Source organism: Halictus rubicundus, chromosome 18 (genome assembly GCF_050948215.1).
Source record: "Halictus rubicundus isolate RS-2024b chromosome 18, iyHalRubi1_principal, whole genome shotgun sequence".
NCBI classification, from domain to species: Eukaryota; Metazoa; Arthropoda; class Insecta; order Hymenoptera; family Halictidae; genus Halictus; species Halictus rubicundus.
In genome coordinates, this window is record NC_135166.1 from 7,283,397 (window position 1) to 7,304,026 (window position 20,630).

The 20,630-nt window shown below is 49.2% G+C and overlaps 1 protein-coding gene across 6 annotated transcripts in view; it reads left to right on the top strand.

Moving 5' to 3' along the window:
• Positions 1–20,630, top strand: part of Hth (Meis homeobox homothorax) — a 617,913-nt gene that overhangs the window by 373,319 nt on the left and 223,964 nt on the right. For all 6 annotated transcript variants that reach the window (XM_076803532.1, XM_076803533.1, XM_076803536.1 and 3 more), the window contains one exon: positions 5,033–5,181. In XM_076803532.1, coding sequence (XP_076659647.1) covers positions 5,033–5,181 — 149 coding nt within the window. The remainder of the gene's footprint in view (positions 1–5,032; positions 5,182–20,630) is intronic.

A 20,630-nucleotide genomic window follows, 5' to 3' on the forward strand; every position in this document is an offset into this window, starting at 1 on the left:
TCAAACACGACCGTACAACAAAAATGTGCCTATCGGTCTCGGGCAGTACTACGAGACGCAGAGTTTCATCGAAATCACAGTTTGACGGCTCGCGGATGTCGTTGAGGACGAAGCGGGTACGGTTATCGAGATCCGGCGGTTTCGCGGCGCGGATCGACGTGGGACCGCGTGTTTCGGGGCTGTCCGCTCGCGCTCTCGAAATAGCGTATAGTCAGGCCGACGTGGGACTTCGCTTATTCTTGACCCATCGGCTAAGTATAGACCGCGACAACTCTCGAGGAAAGAAGCGCGGCGAGAAAGAGGAAGAGGGCGAAGCAGAAAGAGCGCGACGACGCGACGTCCGCGTTGGTCGCGGGGTCCCGGCTCTCCGTCTCGAGCGCCGAGGAGAGGAAGGCGCGGGAACCGAGCGTAAACGTATAATTGGCTGCACTTAAATCTCTATAACGCGGCAGTAAAAATGCGCGGTGCGCCGCGTAAATCAACACGAGGACGATATGGCTCCCGCACCGCCCGCGTCCCGTTCCCTCGCACTCGTAAACGCGTCCCAGGGAGCGCGCGGCGCGTACACAACCGTGCCCGGCACAATTTTCGCGACTTTCCGGCCGCGATTTATCGCCACGGTAAATTCGAGCTTGATTCGGGGACCGTTTAATTCTCGCGGCTCGCGCGCGCGCGCTCGAGACCCGCGCCGAGCCGAGTCGAGCCGGACACTTGTTTCCGCTCGAACGGTCTCCGCGCCCGCGATCTAGGCACGCACGATCGCCAGCGGCAATCGTGTCGTCGATCTCGATCCGATTCCGTCCGGAGAAACGACTTCGCCTTATCAGCGACAGGACGTGGGCTGTCGGTCACGCGCGAACGACGACGCACCCGGATTACCCGCAAGCCGTTGCTCCTCGAATGGCGCGCGGATCCTTGATCGCGCGTCAATGCGCACCTTCGCGAATAAATCTTGGATTGTGTCGCGGAACAGGGAAATATTGTGTCCGTGCCGCGTCGCGTCCCGTCGGTCTCCACATCCCATTTTCATTGCGAATGTGGTCTCTTATTGCGGTACACCCAGTGTCTGGTCACTTTACGAGCTCAGGAGCGAAGCTGATTGTTTCGCTTGCGCTACTCAACTTGTATGAGACAGCTTTATTAGATCTGCAAGAAGCAATCGACCATTCCTCTGCCACAGTTGCATAAGCCTTTGAACACACGTCGCCTTACCGTTCTTCTTTGTTCCTCGAAAAAGTTCTAACTTGTTACACATGTAAACTTCTATGTACAAAGCGAAACTTACTTTTACGTCTCTCAAGTTGATCTTCAGTATCGTTGGATCTCTCACAACTCGTAGCAGATTCGATTGTTGATCTTTTCATTGTCATGCAATTTCACAATCACTATTCTCCAGTACTTTTTAGGCTCGAGATGTAGTTTAGGAAGATTTAACCAGTTAAGCGCGTTCGACGTGTATGCACGTCAATCCGAAACTCTATTGCGGTGCGGTTAACGTTAATGAATTGTTAATTTCTTCTCGAATAAAATCGTAATTCTTTCTCATTTTGTTTTACTGTTTTCGTAAAATATATAATAGCGGCATTTGGCCTGCGTTCGACGTATATATTCCTCATTGCTTGATTTTAATTCCGCGCCGTGACGGATTTTTCAAATTAAACTCCGCAGTTAACTGGTTAAACTCGTTCTATCACATAAAATAATTACTCATTAGTATCAGTTCCATATCCATAAAATGACAATATTCCAGGTTGGAAGGAATGTTTGATTTTAGAACGAAAATGGAAATTTTCTTCGCGTGGAAATGGTTAATGTCTATAAAAGAACCTTTTCACGACATTTATCCTAGACAACCTATGCACAAGGAACCAAATGCACAAGGAACAGAGCGTTAAAAACATCTCGCAAAATTAAATAAAATCGCGGATTGCTTAACGCCACGGCTAATAAGAGTGTACTTTACGTTGCGCATTAGAAGTTGGTGAATATAACGTCAACGGGGAGCGCAACGCCGATAATGGTGGTGAAACGAGCTCTCGGCAAGAACACCGTTCCCACAGCCGGACAAATCAGTGCAGACGCGCAAGAAATTAATAGACACGAAGTTAGCACGTTCCTGGATCGCCGTTCGTTGCATAGCATTTTTCCGTGGTGCTCCGGCTCTGGCGTTCCGACTGCTACCCCGTGGTCGTCTATTTTTCAGCCGGTCTCTAATACCCGAGCCTCCGCAACGTTCGTCTCGAGTTTCTTGCCGGCGGAGCACGGTTTTTCGGTGGGATTAGTTTCTCTCGCGGAAATGAGAAATTCCTGACGAGCGGGAGCACGGTTCTTCGGCTGATACGTCAAGGCGCAGTAACGGCGGCGCACGATCGGCACGCTACATTAACTCGATTCACCGAGTAAATTAACTGCAATCAGGGGGACGCTCCGCTGGCCATTCCGTTATTCCGCTAGCCGGCTGCCGGCCGTTCCGCGCGCCTCTAGACCGCTCTATTCGCTCGCACGGAATCGCCATTACGGGAGGGACAAGGGAGGACGAGGACCTAACGTCGTTTTTGTTGCCCGTACAAGGACCACCGCAAACGGCTCTTGTCCGACGGACGAAAACAAGGTTGGGAAACAGGACGACGCCGAGACTCCTGGCTCCTTGTGTACCCGACCGTGAGGATTCACGCTGATGACGTGATTTCTTGGCCGTTATTGCGCCGACTGCGCACACCCCCAAAAAGTATCAGGACGTCCATCGGTACTTGCCGGAAAAAGGCATTTAGTCGATATTATGCAACCTTAGATCTTAATCAACACTTTTTACTTTAACCCTCACAGGAGGTTAACGACGCACAGCTTGCTGAAAACCCGTTTTTCGGGGGCTAAATTGAACTTTTTAAAATCCAAAATATTAGACATTCTAGATAATTATGCGTGCCGCGATACCACTCTGATGACAAAATTCAGAAATTCCAAGTGAAACCAATTATTTTAAGTGATTACTATGCAACACGAAATACAGCAAGTTTGAATTGATGTTTTCTATTTATTGACAGGCGTATTTTAATTATTTGATTACTTCCTAAGCATTATTTAATCAACGCACAAATACCGTAAGAATGTTCTTGCAATTGAAATTCTGCGAGAAATTCAGAGTTTTCCATCGTTCGAACGTTGAAACCGTGCTGGAACATTTCTTGGGTGGACCATTATCTCCGCGTTCCGGGATACGTCAGATCTCCGGCTGGAATCTCGTCTGCGAATCGAATGGCAGGTGGTCAAGCTTGATCGAAGTCGATCGACCCAGCCCCTATTGGCTCGTCGAACCCCCCCGAAACGTTTCGGGAAAGCGTGGAGCGCGGGTACACGTCTAACGTGGGTCCGATTTCCATCGATCTCCCGTCGTTCCGGTCCGTTCGCTCCTGCGACGGACAAATTTTTCGTCCTCCTCCGGCGACCTTCGATCACCGGTTTCGCCGGTCTTCGGCCCGTTCAGACGAATTCAAAGTTAATCTCGGCCACGAGACCGTTCCGTTCTGTCCCGTGAGGGGTGTGGGGCCGGTGGCGCCCCCGGGCGACCTGTCATCGTGAAACCCCTGGGAGCACCGGGCTCACCCTGATCTCTCTGTTACGATAGAACCTTGGGAACCGGAGCCTTGGGCAGCACGATAAGGCTCGGTCATTTATAATCCGTCGGCGTAAGTAGCCTGCCGTTCTCCTTCCGCGCTGATTGAGAGAGAAAGGAATAAAGGGAGCCTCGAACTTCCGGCCGTTCCAGCGAGATGGATTGGCGAGGACGCCAGGTGAATTTCTGATGATGATGTTTTCGCTGCCGGCTGACTCGATTTCCACGCTTTAATCCCGTTCGATAAATACGCCCTGGTTTATTCCACCTCCCCTCGGGGGTGGCGAAACACCCTCTTGTCGGTAGTCGTAGCTTTTTTATTACGTCCAACTTTGGACACGAATAGCGTTCTACGAGCAGGCTCCACATAATCAACCTGCGGATATTTATTTGTAAGGAACTTTCATCCTCATTCCGTTAAAATATTCTTTTCATATTTTGTAATTTGTTCGTGCGATCGTGTGTCAGGAATAAACAGAATTTGTGCCCGTTTCGACGCGATATCGTGTCATCTATCGTCGAGGTGTTGAAACTTCCCGCCCGGTTCATCGTCTGCTCGCTTAATTAATGTGAGAAACGATTCCGCCGGAAAAAAGAGGGTCGGGGTGTACCTGGAGCCAGCTCCAGGCCGATAATTTATAAAAATGATATTTGCCTCGGGAAAGCGTGACCGTAAGCTGTCTTAATATCTCTCATTACCGTCCCGCTCCTCGAGTCCCCGGTGACCGTGCAATTAAAAAGCTAAGATTGATAAATGACGGGGAATTAATGCGCTGGGGATGGAAAAGAAGGGATGAAAGGGGGCGGCCACGGGATCGGGGGCTGGAACGTTTAGAGGCCAGCGAGTAGAAGAGGGACAGGGTGATTGCGGGTGGCTTAATGGTGTTTGTATGCATGGGAACCGGCTTTAGGGGTGAGGTGGTTATCGCTTGGTACAGTTTGCACCGAAAATCGGGACCGTGGCTCGAAACGCTTAAAACTTTTACCCTCTCGACGCATATATTCCGACCAGCGAACCAAGAACGCCGGGTACACCCTATTTTTCAATTCGTTATTAACGAAAATTCCGCACGTATCGATTCTTAGAATATTACATTTCACATAGCAATTCTTACAATGTTTTTATTTTATTAACCCTTCGTACTCGACCGTGTCTTCTAAAGAACCCCTCTATGGTACTTAGAAAATCTTAAATTTTCTAAATTTTCTTAAACCTCATACCAATAACCAAAATTTCCTATGATATTCAATTTTGTTGCACGTTATAGTTTCAATGCATACTTTTATGCTTCAAATGTAAACTAATCTGTGATCACGTAAGAAAATCTACAATAATCTTGCTATTGGCCAACAAAAACGTTAAAGAAGAATGAAAAGGAATTACGAATGAGTAAAAAATATTTGTTTCTTGTGTTTCAGGTGACGCGAGTAATGCGAGTATCGGCAGTGGCGAGGGCACCGGCGAGGAAGACGACGATTCGTCGGGTAAGAAGAACCAGAAGAAACGGGGTATCTTTCCCAAGGTCGCGACGAACATCCTCAGGGCGTGGCTGTTTCAACACCTCACGGTAAGTGTCTACACTCGTCTATCGTCGTGTCGCGCTGGTCGACGAGACGTTCCTGTCCTCGACGGATCGTCGCGCCACCGTCTCGTCGAGCGACGGCCTCTCGTCGTCGTCGTCGTTCGTCAACGTTGTTCGTCGACCGGTCTCCCGCGCATTCTTAGAGCCGTTATGCACTGTCGACCAGTTGTTGACGACTTGGTCCCCGAGAGACCAAAAATCAAGCGACCCTGTTCACCGGAAACCACAATCTCGATTCGGAAGTTCCAATTCAAATCTTTACAATATCTTCAGAAGTACGCAGGGGGTTGGTAACTTTAATGCTGTCATAATTTCATATCGTCGTAACAATATCAACAATTCCTCCCATTCTGCTTTTTTAACACTACCGAGCCTCGAACGAGAGTGACGTATATTTATCCTAATAACAGAATTGAATTTATTTAGATTTCATATACTAAAAAATAGGTATATTGTAAAAGGAAAAATCTGAAATTCGTCGGTCTGACGGGCTCGGTAGTTCTACTGTTAGTGTCACGATTTGCGTGATCATTATCGAATAAATCGTTCTTCAGGATTCTAAAATAAACTTTTCTCCGTCGAAACTGATTTTACGCGGGTAGTCGTCTGGGCGCCAAGAAATTTGTTTATCGCTTGAGCACGCAATGGAAATCAGTGCATTTCAACTGAATCAGCCGTGCGTCGCTCGCGTTTTCTCGCTGGTTGCTGCGACCAAGTGCGTACGAGTTGGTATTCCCCGCGCCGCGAAACAAACCGAAATGACCGTGCGACCGCGAGAAGAACATCGTCGAGAGCATCGTTCGTTAAAAACACAGAGCCCCGAGAGGATCGTGGAACCCGGTGGATCCACAATCAGTGACTTATCAAAGCACGCTTAACCCGGGACGCGAAGATAAACGACGGGAGCGAAACCCGCCGGCAAAAAGAAACATTTCCCAAATTGCTTTTGCTCCGAGGAGCGAGAGAGGAAGAGAGAAAGAGAGAGGAAAAACGAAGACGGAAAAACGCGTTCGCCGTTGGGGGCAGACACTAATCTCCTAATGCCAAGATAAGGAGACTGGGAGCGCCACCCCGTTGCCCCCCGTCGGCGTTCCTGCACCCCCCGGACCACGATCTTTCTCGATCCTAGCGGGACATCTAATGATTCACGGGTAATCTGAGCCGCAAAAAGCGCAACGCGATTAAAGGGACGAGGGTGGAAGAGTGTCGCCGCGTTTGGCCGCCGCCGCCTGTAACCGCGGTTGCGTAACGTTGCGCAGCAATTCGGAGCACGATACATTGTCCCTCATACTACGGACACCCCATAGATTTCGGGTGTGATCAGGTTACCTTGCGAGAGCGGTAATCATATTGCAGCTCGGTTAATGCCATTACCGCACCGGTGGAAGGGAGGGCTGGCAGCCACCCTCGAAACCACCCCGCAACCAGCCCGTCCCCTTGCCGATCCGCTCCCGCAGCCTCCTCTTCGCTTCTCTACCGTCGGCTTCGGCAACCCCCTAACAACGTGTATTGGATATGACGTCGGGGATAGTGGGTTCATGGTTTAATGCATATACGCTGTTTGCACGATGACGATATCGCGCGCGCTGCTCGTGGAAAAGACGAGCGAGCGAGTTTGCGAGCTTGCGAACGCTCTCCGATGCCGTGCCGTGCCGTGCCGTGCCGTGCCGGGCCAAACGTCGTTCCTCTTGTTCGGTTAATCGCGTCCTCGAGAGCTTTCACCGAGCTTCGCGGCATCGTGCGCGATCCTAGGCTTGAAAGGATTTTAATGTAAGTCGGCCGGGCCCTTAACAGTCTTCTGCTAGCTTCTTTGAGGTCTCGCGCCAGACTCGCGCGTGATCTACCGTGCCACGGACGAGTCGCGAGACCCGTATTCGCACCCTTTCATGTAGGCACAGACGTGTGCTCTCTGTGATGTGTTTATTGGCAACGCGAACCGAGCTTTTAGTCGATGTAAATTCGGTTGACGAGCGGTAATTCAAAGAGACAGAAAAACCAGTGCGAGTCAACTGCCGCGACACTGTTACAAACGAAAATTGCGAGGCCTGCAATTCTAGCGGAACTGCTTACAGAGTACTAAAACTGATTTCGTGTGTAAACAGAGGAGACTGTTCGGTAGTAGTCTGAGAAAAGCTTCCGTATAATTCAAGAAAGAATCTGAAAACAACATTCCGACCGGTTCCAGTCTAAAACCGGGAGCTAATTTTTATTTTTAACGAGAGAAGAAGTATTTCCGCGATCGGGAGAAGTTGGCCGTAGAATCCGACCCAGAATCTTCGGCAGAGTTTTCACGGAGCACGGACCAGCCCCGGGCGATAAATTAGGAACAATTACAAGGTAAAAATAAGCGCATCAGCGGTCGGGATTCATGGGTCCGTGGCCGCGCTATTACGCGGTGTATCCACTGCCAGGAATTACAGCGGTTTTTCGCGACGGTCGTCTCGCGGGCATTCGTCTCGGCGTTATTACGAGCGATTAAGCGACTGCACCGTGAACCGGAATTCATTCGGCGCGCTGGATACATATTACGCCTTAAAAGAGTAAGTGACTCGACGCCAACTGTGTATTCACTCGGCTGGCAGGCTCTTTAAGAGAGCCCGCGCGTCCCGGCGCGACTCGGCGTTCCCTTTTTCCGAGCAAACGAATTACGGCCTCAACAGCCCTGATTTAGCGTCCTAATCTTTCTCCCGCGATGACTTACGGCCGCAACAAGGTCTACCGTTTCTCGGTATACTCACCCCGCGCGAACTGTTTCGCCCGGTAATTATTATAGAACAGATGTCGGTAACGGTGAATGTAGCGCAACTTGGCTGTAACGTGTTCTTCCCCCGTTCTAGAACTACAAACTTAATTGGTCGAGGATAAATTGATAATAATAATGTCACGTTTACACCAATTTGTACGGTTACTTGTTCATCGCGGGAACGAGCCAGAGAGTTCGGCTGCCGGACGCCCGCTCTCTCGACGTTGTTTATTGGAGGGCACCCGCTACAAAGGCTCGCAATCTTTTGAAGATTTGATCGCGGGACACGAATAGCGCTGTATTTCACGAAATAGGTATTCACGTTGCACTATCAGTCCCCTAAATTCATTTGTGTCCCGTTAAACGACCAATTCTCAACGTTCGCGGTGTTGCGGTTCGCTGACAAGTTACAACTTCTCTTCCAAAAAGACAAACGACTCGTTAGCTCCGAAATACAAGCAGAATCATGTAAGTTTGAACACGCGGTAACCAACGGAGAAAATTCAATCATTGTTTAAATAGAAGAAAGATTAAGCCTGTACGAGTCACCAGAAAAAGATTTTGATCTCGTGACACGTTCTGCGATTCAGTTCTCTGTTCGGCAAAGATAAAAGTCGTGATTTTCACAATAAAACCATTTTTCTTCAAACGATTCGAATTACGCGCAGTACTTGAAATATATTGGATAAATAAAATGTTCGAGTAGCACTGATTTTTGTCCGACTTTTTAGAAAAATCGAGCACCGCGCGTGGTTCGAGCCGACGACTAATTCGCGAGCAAATCAGCGCTCGGTCGAACTTGAATTCCGGGCCGCGGGTAAAGGCAGCGTGTAAATTTATCAGCGCGAAAGCGAGCGCGTGGTCCCGTCTATTCCTCGTCGGGTGTCGTCATCGTGTGTTCGGGACCGCGCCGTTTCACCCCGTCGGTGAAACATTTCGGAACCGCGACGGTCCGCGCCAAGGAATTCGCCGGGTCGCGCCAATAACCTGTCCCCGTTCGAGAGTGCAGACGCCAATCCGCGGGCGAGAGCCGCGTTCCGCATTGACGTAGGGCAACGGGGGAAAGCGACGAGCATAGTTTACATACGCCCATAGACAGATCGGCCCGGGGGTTTAGGCGAGGGGAATCGCGGCGGACGCGGACGGCGAGCCCCGCGGTCGTAGACGGGCAAAAGAGAAAAGGAACGGGCTTTCGCCTTGACGTTAGATCAAAGGAGACGAACACGCTGCGCCGGAGCGGAGCGAGCAACACAAGGCCGGGAGACAGAGGGAGGAACGCGCGGAGCTCGGCATCTCGGACGGCCGAGTATAAATTAAATTAATTTGATGGAGGCGGCGCTGACTCCGGCGTGCATTCGTCGGCTCTCGTGACTGCAGTTGCATTTTTCTTTGGCCAACCGCCGACGGGGAGGTCCGTGTGTGCGCGCGCGAGCGAGCGAGCGAACGCCGGAACGTGCCCGCGCCCCCGTGGATCCTGGAAATCTGCGCGGTTTTTACGGCCGGAAAATATTTATCGGCCGTTGAAACGATATCAATCTCTCTGATTCATGCGCCCATCGACCAAGATTTACCATTTAGGCCGTCGTTCCCGGTGAAATGGATCGATGGTAATTCGACATAAATTATTGAAAGAGCGCCACGTCTGTTCAACCGCGAACCATGAAAGTTTCACTTTTAACGGCGACGTACACCCGTTTATTTGCGCGCCGCTCGATGCACAAGTTAAACAACTGTTTTACGCGCCGATGAAAGACAAATAATTTCCTCGTTGCCGGGCCTCGGGCAACCGAATACACATATACACCTTCGGAATCGCGAATACGTTCTCGATTCTCAATCCTAAAAACATCGACGAAATTTCCGACAGTCGTCACTTCGGAAAGATCTGTAATAACTCGATACAGAACGAAGGAGAACGGAGCAACTTCCTCAACAGGCGATATCGTTTCTCGCTGTGAGGTCGACGTCTTTCTTCTTCCGTTCTCGCCGTGCACCGTCACGTTTCGTTCTCGTTCTCTCTTCCTCGTCGGTTGTCATTTTGAAAGCCATCCGACGACCGCCCCTCACCGTCCGTTCGTACGTCTGTCCGACCAGCCAGCGTACCAGACCAGCCAACCAACCAACTCTGTGACCCTCCCCAAGTTTAATTAGACGGAAGAGGAGCATACATCATGGTCGACTCCGTGTCCCGACCTTCCACGGCAGCCAACTTGGGCTTTCCAGAATTGTGGCCACCGACCTACTACCACTCCTGTCCTGCGCTTTCCTTCTGCACACCTTCGGGAACGATGTTTCAAACGCTGTCTCTCGGCAGGAATTGTTCCGGCCGGATTCTGCATCGCCGAAGGGGAAACCTGCGCCGACTCTGATCGTTCATAACATATTTCTTCCTTGGGTTCATGTTTTCGATTGAACTGTTTCTTTGTACAGGGTGTATAAAAAGTAATGGTCAACCGTTTTGGGGGTGAATCTACACCTCTGAATCTGTGGACATTTGTCAAAGAAACATGTCGCAAAATTGTTTATAACGAAGAAAATTGTTGTGAAAGTTTTGTTTGCGTCAACACCTGTACATCGAGAAAGGAAAAAGTTTTAGAGGAACCATATGTCGCGAACAAATAGTTATCGAGATATAAGCCGTTAAAGTGTTTGCAAAATTTGATTGTGTGGAGTTATACGTATAGACAAAAGCCTACTGCTACAGTCCAGCTGACCGTGTCGATGAGTCGGAACATAATCGTGCCTCGAGACAAACGAAGTTTAAAGGGACATTCGTCGCTGGGCCCGTACCAAATCATTATTACCCTGTCCATTCGGATCATAAATTTGAAGTTGCAAAATATGAAAGAAAACCTTTTATCCATACATACGAATACTAAACCTACAACATAAAATACTGATGTAAAGTACACTTACAAATTTTTCAGAATCATCTGTTCCTCCGTCGGATCCACAGCATGCTATTATTGGCTCGCGCGAATACGTCCGAATAATTGGACGACAGAATCACTAAACTCTACACAACAAACTTAACGAAATCGTGACAGCGAACGAGAAGAAGTTACTCCGACCACGAATAAAATAATACTGTGATTTTAACTGCTTCGCTCCCGCGGACTTGTGACGGTCCGGTTATAGTATGCAGGTCAGACGCCATGGGTCTATAAACACTAGATACGAAAACAGGGAATTCCGGGAAATAGGGTTCGGCAATTCTGTCGCCAGAATTTGTTTACTTCGTTTTTGTGTCTAGCGTTTAAAGACTTTCGAAGCGGTTAAAGTCGCAGTATTATTTTGTTCGTGGTCGGAGTAACTTGTTCTCGTTCGCTGTCTCGATTTCCTAAGCTGTGTTGTGTAGTGTAGGCTTCGAAAGACAGGGACAATTATTCGGACGTATTCGCGTGAGTCAATAACAGTGCTGTGCTGTGGATCCGACGGAGGAACAGATGATTCTGAAAAATTGGTAAGTGTACTTTACAATAGTATTTTATAATATAGGTTCAGTATTCGTATGTATTTATGTTTTATTGGATACAAGGTTTTCTTTCATATTTTGTAACTTTAAATTTGTGATCCGAATGGGCGACAATGATTTGGTACAGGCCCAGTGACGGATGTCCATTTAGCACTAGATTTACAGAGTACTACAAGTGACTACTTAACATTATTTTACAAAAATAACAAGAACGTGTCCATCCACATTTTTAGCCATTTTTTAAATATTAGTAGTAGTAGTACTTTATTTTGTTCCCCTCAGGGTTACAATTCATCTATCCTCACCCTTTCTGCCTCGCGCCGCTCTTACCCTAACCTTATTTCTATCTTAAAAATTATCTTATTTTTGTAAATCTTGTTTCTACCGCTTATATATACTTACTATACTAAAAATTAAAATAAACATACAAATAAACTAGTATATACCCAAAAAAATAAATTTGTTGAGTAATTCTTTACAATGTCAATAATTCTAAATTGAAAATATTAGGTCCCGTCATTTTGACGGGTACCGAGAAGCTAGTATTAAATTTCGTTTGTCTCGAGGCACGCACACGATTATGTTCCGTCTCATCGACACGGTCAGGTAGAAGTATAACTCCACACAATCAAATTTTGCAAAAACTTTAACAGCTTATGTCTCGATAACCATTATATTTGTTTGCGACGTATGGTTCCTTTCAAACTTTTTCTTTTCTCCATATACAAAAGGTGTTGATGTAAACAAAACTTTCATAACAATTTTCTTTGTTATAAACAATTTTGCGGTAAGTTTCTTTGACAAATGTCCTCCGATCCAGAGGTGTAGATTCACCCCCAAAACGGTTGACCATTACTTTTTATACACCCTGTACAAAGTATTCGGATATCAGGAGACCGGGTAATTGGAGATCTACTGTACCTGTACGAGGTGTACGACATTAGTGTAAATTCGTAGTGTACAGTAGAGAAACTAACTCGTTGCAGGATAATTAATAAAAATGGAGACTTGGGCAAATATTCGCAGTATGGTTATAATAGAGATAAAAAACCCTAAGTGTAGATTCTTCGTGTAGATGCTCGAATCAGCTTTCTCTCATCGGCAGTTTTCTCCGATTAATCGTCGGCAACGAGCACATCCTAAAAATCATTGGAACGCCTATCGCTCTCATCGTCGTTAGAAATTTTCTTATTAATTATACCGAAGCGACGGTCCCGAGGAGATTTCCCGCGCAGGATTGCGAATAGACATTGAAACCCGGTCCGGCGGGGTCGCGATCAATCAGAATCCCCGCGGTACAGCGGGAAATTCATTTCGAAAATATCCCGGAGCTGGTAACAATTACGCGAGACGGCGCAATAATCCGAAGACGGGGTGCTCGCCGGGGGAAAAGAAGAAAGATTGAAGATGGAGTCGACATATATAATCCATTTTAATTTACTCGGAAAGATATATCCGTCTAGCTTGCAGTTTCCCGCGACTCCGCCCCACTTCGGTGGCGGTGCCCGGCGCGTTCCCTTCGTTCTTCCATTTTCTACCTCTGCCTCTTCCTCCCCGGCGCGGCGTCGTCCTTATCCCTAGATACCGTAGTCTTCTTATATCAATGGAAGCATTTCGCGAAATTACATTTGCCAGTTCCGCGCTGTATGCCGCTCCGTTTCACGTATCGAGTGGCGCCGCGGAATCTCTCTCTCTCTCTCTCTCTCTCTCTCTCTCTCTCTCTCTCTCTTTCTTCCTCTCTCCATTCCTCTCTGTTCGTCCCCGCTCCGCTTCTCCCGGCGAAATAAATTTCATCGTGCCAGCGGGAAACTAATTCCGTATCAAATCCTTTTTCTCCGTGCATGTCGAGGCTCACTCGGAGCTCGGGGGAAAAAAAGAATGTTAATTGAATGCAGGAAGAATTCGACTCGTGTTCTTTCGCCGGCCGCCGCGCCGCCACCCAGCAGCTCCAAAATTATGGAAACGAATTTAATTCGAGCAACGCCAGGCCGCCGCTTTGGAAACGATTCCTATTCGATATTCCGTGTTGTAACACAAGCGCCGAGCGCTGCCGGGGCAATCAATAAGCCATCTAAGGCAGGTAACGCAGCTACGGTACAAACCGCAAACCGGCAATGCCATTATCTGCACACATATATACGTACACGTACCACAGGTAGAGACGCACACAGAGAGACCGCACATCCGTGGATCGGGGGAGAGGGAGGGGGGCTGCAAGCTGAGATGCAAGCGCGGTTTCATCGAGATCGATAATGAAACGCGTTTCATTTAGCGTATTGCGCGTTGCCGTTCCAATATATCTTGCCGCGATCTTTAATTCATCCGTATCGCGCGAGCCGATCGGACCGGGACGCAGCGTGAAGCTGCGAACAAAAACGGGAGATCGATCTGACGCGTGGCGCGGCATTCTTCCACGTTCCACTTCGCTGTAAACGCCATAATCCTTTTACTCGCATAGAATCCCGACGCCATTATTCGCCGCGCAATTTTCATCGTTCTCGCGCCTCTTCAGCCATTTTCGACGGTCCGCGGGATCGACGCGTGACTCGGAAAACGACGTCGAAGCGGACACGCGATATAGACATTCCTCCCGAAGCTGATCTCCGCGTTTGGTAGCGGTCGGTGCAATTACGTCGCTGGGCAAAATCCTTTTTCAATTGTCGGCTGCGCTGCAAAGACGTGTACACGATGATTCGGTTAACCACTGACGCATAGAAACTCTCGCTTTTAAAGACAAATTGTTAAGAATTATATATTGGGATCTCCCGAAAGTAATTGATGTGCACAATGGAAATTCAGAGTAATTTGTTAAGAGGAAGCTTAGGAGGCAATAGAATATTAGGACATAGATGATCATGTTATTTATATGTGCTGTTATTTAACAATAGTAACCCTTTGGAATCGAAGCTATTTTAGCCCCAGAACCCATTTTTTCCAAAGACATTTTTTCAGATCTAGAATATTTCCATTTTATACAATTTTCTTCACTTTCTACATATGAACATTTACTCGTGCTACACTTAATTTTATAGGCGTTTATTAAACATAAGTTAATTTAGTAATGTTAGTTTTTATTTGCGTGTTAGAGTCACCATTAGAGCGCAAAGTGTTAAGGGTTCGCTCGCTTGCGAAAGAAACTTTTAGGACAACTTAATCGATTGCGATTGCTCATTCAATTGTTGGAGCTGTGTATTCTATTGTTAAAATTTCAGCAAGCATTGTTCAACAGAAATGACTAGATCTATTAACAACGTCGACGGTTAGGTCTCACGCGAGAGCCGAGCGCGATGTTATTTCAATAAGCGCCGGTAAACTTTCGAATGGCACGAGTAAGGTCAGAGTCCGCGTGATCGTAAGACCTAAAACCGGTAATCGCGTCATTCTCGTTAAACGGTCGATCGGCGAATGAATATGCAATGGAGACGGCGATACTGAAAGGGTGGCATCCCTTAAATCGTTGGAACAGCGATCGTCGTCTCCAGGATTCACCCCTCAGATATCCTTATTGGTAGTTCTCGAGCTGGCACCGGCGGTTTTCACGGGGACGACGCCCGCAAAAGACGGGGAACCGCCTTAGCCCGGATATTTTAAACAATTTGCATAGACAATCATAGCGGCAGTTTTTTCGACCGTAAAGGGGCTCTCGCCGGCACTCGAGTCGACTGCCACGACCGAGGGCAGGCAGCAACCAGCAGCTGGCTGGCTGACTGGTTGGCTCTGCCCTCCCGCGCCGCCCTCTTCGCCGCTCCGCGCCGTAGCGGAGCGGAGTGGAGCGTTTTATGCCGCCATAACCGTAGCGCGGCATGGCCCACTTAGATCTGCTATCTCGGCCCCGGCGTGGTGTCCGCGTACCGACTGATATCTATTGTCCCCTTGCCACCCCTGGACCAGCCGTTGAACCGCTCCGCTTCCGGTACCGGCTGCTCGTCCTTGCCCATTGCTGGGTCAAGGTCTGCGAGGCGGCGCGCCGCATAGCGTTCCCTCGCCCCAGCAACGTCCGACGACTGTTTGATGAGTCTGCTACCCGAGACCGCTAACCTCCGTCAACTTGGACAATTGTTATCCCGCCAACAGAGTGAGAGAGAAAGCTACCCGGCAGACACGACGCGCCCGTTGTCACCCTATCGGCTCGAAAGGACGTGGAAGAGACGTTTGCATACATCGACCGGCAGTTTTCCGCTCGAACAAATCCTCGCATCGAGTCTAGCCCTTCTTCCACTAACCCACCACCCGTCCTCCTCCGCCGAGTCAATGCTTTGCTCGATCCCAACGACCGACCCCCTTCATCCCCGTGTTGCCGTTCCTCACAATCTGCGATGCTAGTTTTATTCGACTGCGATTCACCATCTTACGATCTGCCTACGCGGGGATCCGCAAGCCTCCGGTGATACGATCCTGTTCGTGGCGCGGTTCCCGTCGATCCAATCGAGTCGGGTTGATTGAATTCTTCTATATTTGGTAATTGCAATGTCCATGGAAGTCCGTTTTTCAATTCTTTTTTCGGGTCGACGATGTTCGTGTTTTCTTCGATTTTATCTGCTATAACTGCTATTTTATCCCCCTTGTATGATATCGAGTCAGACCCATCGTACAATGTCCAGAATCTATTAAACATAAACGTCATCCGTTTAAAGCGATATAAAACGCTATTCTTCTGCTGTCAATATTTAAAGTAAATCTTTTACTTTTGGAAAATGATCAAGGACGAAGAAGTTCACTGTAAGATCTTGACTGTAAAATAAATCATAGGACAAGAGAGTAGTGTTTAAGTTGATGAATAGGTGACCAAATCCTGTTGAAAAATCGTTTTGGACCTCATCCAAATGTGTTCCAAATGTTTCACATGAATATTAGAGTAAAATTTTTGCCATTGACGTCGCAAAGGTTAACCGAGCTTGAATAACTATAAAAGACAGTCATCATTATTATGTCTTCTTTTCTAGTTCCAATTGTTACTCGAAGTGCGTACTAAAAACCGATACTTGTCAGTGAATAATTCTATTCGGACACGGTGAATGCTTACAAACTAGTTAAAAAATTCTTACTCAGTCTGATAGTCTCAGTTTATTCAAGATTTGTTTCGGAAATAACAAACGTCGTGAATACGAACAACACCCTGTCAAGATAATCGTGTTCTGACGGTTCTAACGATTCGCAGCGTCGGAAAGGGGTGCGGTAAGATTGAAACGTAGAGTCTAGGATCGCTTTCGAATTTCCTCGGCTTTGAATGGTCCATGGTCGTCTCTTTTCACTCGGAAGCAAGAGAAAAGATCGCGGAAGCGCCGGAGGGTTCGGGCCAGACGACGTAATTTCCTCTCTGGGGGTTAATCCGCGCGAAGCGACGTTTCTATGTGCTGCCGGTTCTCTGCTGTCGTCTTGCGAAAGGTAGTCGCATATCCGAGGCACGTCCCTACGGTCAACCTACAACCTTCAACCTCCTCGGGCCGGCCCCGGGGTACGGCAACCCCTTTTGCCTTTGGTCGGTGCTCTCACTGGCGCCGCCTCGGCTCGCATTTGAATATAATACTTGGCCCTCGTCGACCGGAGCGTCCCGGCAACCGAGGCGAACTGTAATTATGTTGATGCGCAGCCATTGTTGCGTCCATCCTGGACGCCCTGCTGAATGCCGAATCTCCTTCTTTCCCTCTTTGGAAAGGCCTCTCCTCTCTCGCCCACGCCAGGCCGCGCCGCCATGGCGAGAGAAACCGAGACGATTATTCTTGTATCCTTGATGCGTTTTGCCGAAACCGGACAATGAATGGGGAAAAAGGTGGTTGGAATCATGGCGGAGGCCCCGAAACCGTGAGCTTACGTGCGCGGTGGATAAAAACAGAGGCGACTCGACTCGCCGCCATAACAATCGATCGTCCAATTCCCGGTCTCGAAACGAACAGATCCCCGTGCGAAATTAATAGCGGGCCCGAAGATTAACCGGGAGAAGGAGGCAGCAGCGTGCTTCTCGCGGTTAGATGATTAAAAAAAGGAACAGAATTCTTAAGAGCCGCGGAGATAATTGCAAAAACTGCGCGCGGTTACCGACGCTGTACGCTGTGCAGGAACGCCGGCCACTGTGCACAACGGACACCAGAGACAGGGGGATAGAGAGAAAGAGAAAGAGCGAGATACCCACCCCCGTCTACGTGAAGGGGGTGGCGCGCGGACCCAGGATTAGACTGTCGCCCCACGACAGGGTAAGCCCCTATTTTTGCGAAATTTATCGCCGTTAATCCCTCACCCCCGCAGCTTCCCTCCGTTGTTCTCGTTGTCCTCTCCGGTTTTGCTCTCTTTCTCCCGCGCGCCCGTCCCTTCGTCTCCTCGCCCTCTGCGAGGCTCACTCCGCCCCCGTTGTCGATATGAAAAATAATAAAATTGCCGCGTCTTTATACTCGCCGGCGCGACAACCCCCGCGCGAGCCACCCCTCTGGCCCGGCTCTGTCTCTGCGTCGCGCAGTGGACTACTCGTCGACGGTTAATCCGGCCGGGATTTAAAACATTCGTATCTTGAATATGCATTCATAGGTTTAAACCGGGGCTGACTCGCGTATATCCCCGGCGGGCCGAGGCGAGGCGAGGCGAGGGAAGAGTCGTTTCGCGCTCGCTCGGTTCGCTCGCCGCGCCGGTTTCTCGCGCCCGCCGAGCGCTAAGCGTCGGCCGGGGAGCCCGGTATTAACTCGGCCACTCATTAGCCTTTCTGGTCCTACTTGTCGCTCGGCGTAATCTCACGTCCGTCCGGACCTCGCCTGACCAGGCTTAACTTTGACGCTGACGCTACTTCCGGAGCTATCGCCTCCGTCCCGAGATCCTCTCCCGAGCGATGCTCGTTACGGAGCCCGCTCGTTTATCGCGGCACGGGATTCCAGGTGTTATCAGATCCTTCGGCAGAGCGTCCCGACCTCGGCCGAAATGAGTTATTCGGTTAACTAAGCGTGCAACGCCCGGCCCGTGTGATCCGTTCCCGGCCCGTCAACGTTCGCGCCGCAACAACCGCCGGCGTAACCTGATACCAAGGTGTACCCTCCTCTCCTCCCCACCGTGCCAGCCTATCGGCGAATGTACGCAGGTGTGAAATACATCGCGGATTCGTCAGGGACGGTGCTTTCGTTACAGTTTAAATTAATCCAATTATGCATGCCGAGCAAAGCGAAGACCGGCCGAGGCTTCCTCTCGCTTCGTATCCTCGCTTTCGCCCGCCTCGGACCCGGACTTTAAAGGTTTAAGCCGAATAATGGACGCAAGGTCTGCGCCGTCATCCATATGCAAAGCGTCCTCGCGGCGGCTCGGATTAGTCACGGCGATTTCGAAAGGATCCGCGTCGGAGAAATTCAACGGGTGGACCGTGCGTCGGCGAACACCTTGCGAACTGATTTCTTCTCCGAATCCCGTTTTCCGTTCGGCCAATTACGGCCCTGCCGAACGTGTTGGTCGAATTTGTCTTCAACGACGTTTGCTCATTGTTCCTCTCGTTCCTTTTGCGCGTAGAGACGTTTGGTCGAAACTCTTTTATACGGTATCCATGAATTTTTCTAATCGAATCGTTGTGTCATCGTCTCACGTAAATTTTGTCGTACGATCAAAATTGTCATCAATTCATTGATTACGATCTACAGAAAGTTAAATGTCCCTTGGAAGATCACGCTGATCCGAACCTAGTAAGGTGGTTAACACCCGTTTAGGATGGCGACAGGTGTTTAGATTCCCGAGATGCCTTCCCCTTCCGAATCGAAATTTTCCGCGACAGGTTCGGTCCGATGTTCGCCTGAAGCTCGATTACACCTAAGACCCGGTTAATAACCGCTTAAAGTTCCGTAGTTATCGCAACTCCGGCCAGTCGAGTCTCGTCCCACGAGAGCTGGCCGAGGATTTATGGGGCAGAGCCGCCTGTCCGTGAACTAGGCTGAGCTCTGCGGACAAAACGCGACTCCACCTCGACCGCCAGACTCTTCTCCCGTCGACGTTAATGATCGTTCCGCGAATACCGATCCCATTAAGGTGCGTTATCCGCGATCCCTGGCGGACTTCTAAACTTCTTCTAAGCGTCCACCGTTTGCCGTCCACCGTCTCTGCAATGTCCCCTGACGCGAGAGACTCGGGGAGACGTTCAGAAACGGTGCACTGTTTCATCTTTGCTTTAGGTATTGCGAACACCTACGACTCGACTGCGGATTTTATGCGTTTATAATGAAAGCGAGTTGGTGCAATTTAAAACGATAGAAAGACAAAGAAAATTTTTTAAATTTTACAATTTTTCTTCTGCACGAAGATCCGCAGTCTGCCTTTTAACAAACACATCGAATTCAATTCATATTGAAACCGTAGCTATTGTGTTGGTCTCGTACCTGTATACACGGTTTAAAAATGGTACCCGACGTTGCTTTGCATAATTAGAAGCTCCAATGATCCTAATTGGACGTTTCCACGCTGCGTTCGCATTGTACTACACCAGAGAGACACTAACTTCCTTTCCGTCTCCATTGTTCGTCGCTTTTCCTTTTTCTAAAAGACGTATGCGCTATTAAAACCGAAACGCGACGTTAGAGAGAAAACGCGGAGCAAAGCGGAGGAGCCGGGCACGTAGGGAACCGTGGAAGCCCCTGATCCTTCCGCAGGATGCCTAGCTCGCGTTTACGGTTGCTTGTATGTACGTGTGTGTGTTTGTGTGTGTGTGTGTGTGTATTCGAGAACGTTTCAGCGAGGGAGGAGGAGGATATCCGTGGCACCCCATTAAGGAGAGTGCTGGACATCGATGCGGCGTGTGTACCTAGCGAGCATTAGAGGCTCGTAGCAAGCCGAAGGGACATCGGTGTGCACGGCCGGGTCGGTGTTGGTTAGATATTGACGCGTACCTGTGCGTGCACACCAGTCAAAGCGGCATCAATACTTGATGTCTCTCCCGTTCTTCCGGATCTATCTGTCTTGCTCTTTTTGCCGTCTCCTTCCAGAGACCGGGGTCAGAATACTGGATGACCGTTGCGCGACCAGGTACACAGGAGAAAGACGAAACAGAAAAAGAGAAAGGGAGAGAGAGAGAGAGAGAAAGATAGCTGATCGATTATATTATTCACAACACATTGAACGCTTTCAGAGCGGGCGCGCTCTTTCCTCTCCGCCGGAGGATGATTCGAGCCTGGTCGACGATCGATAGTCGGCTTCCACGTAATTGTTTTTAGCGATCCTTGGGCAGAGGTCCGCGTGCGAGCGGCCGTGGCACAATGGCGT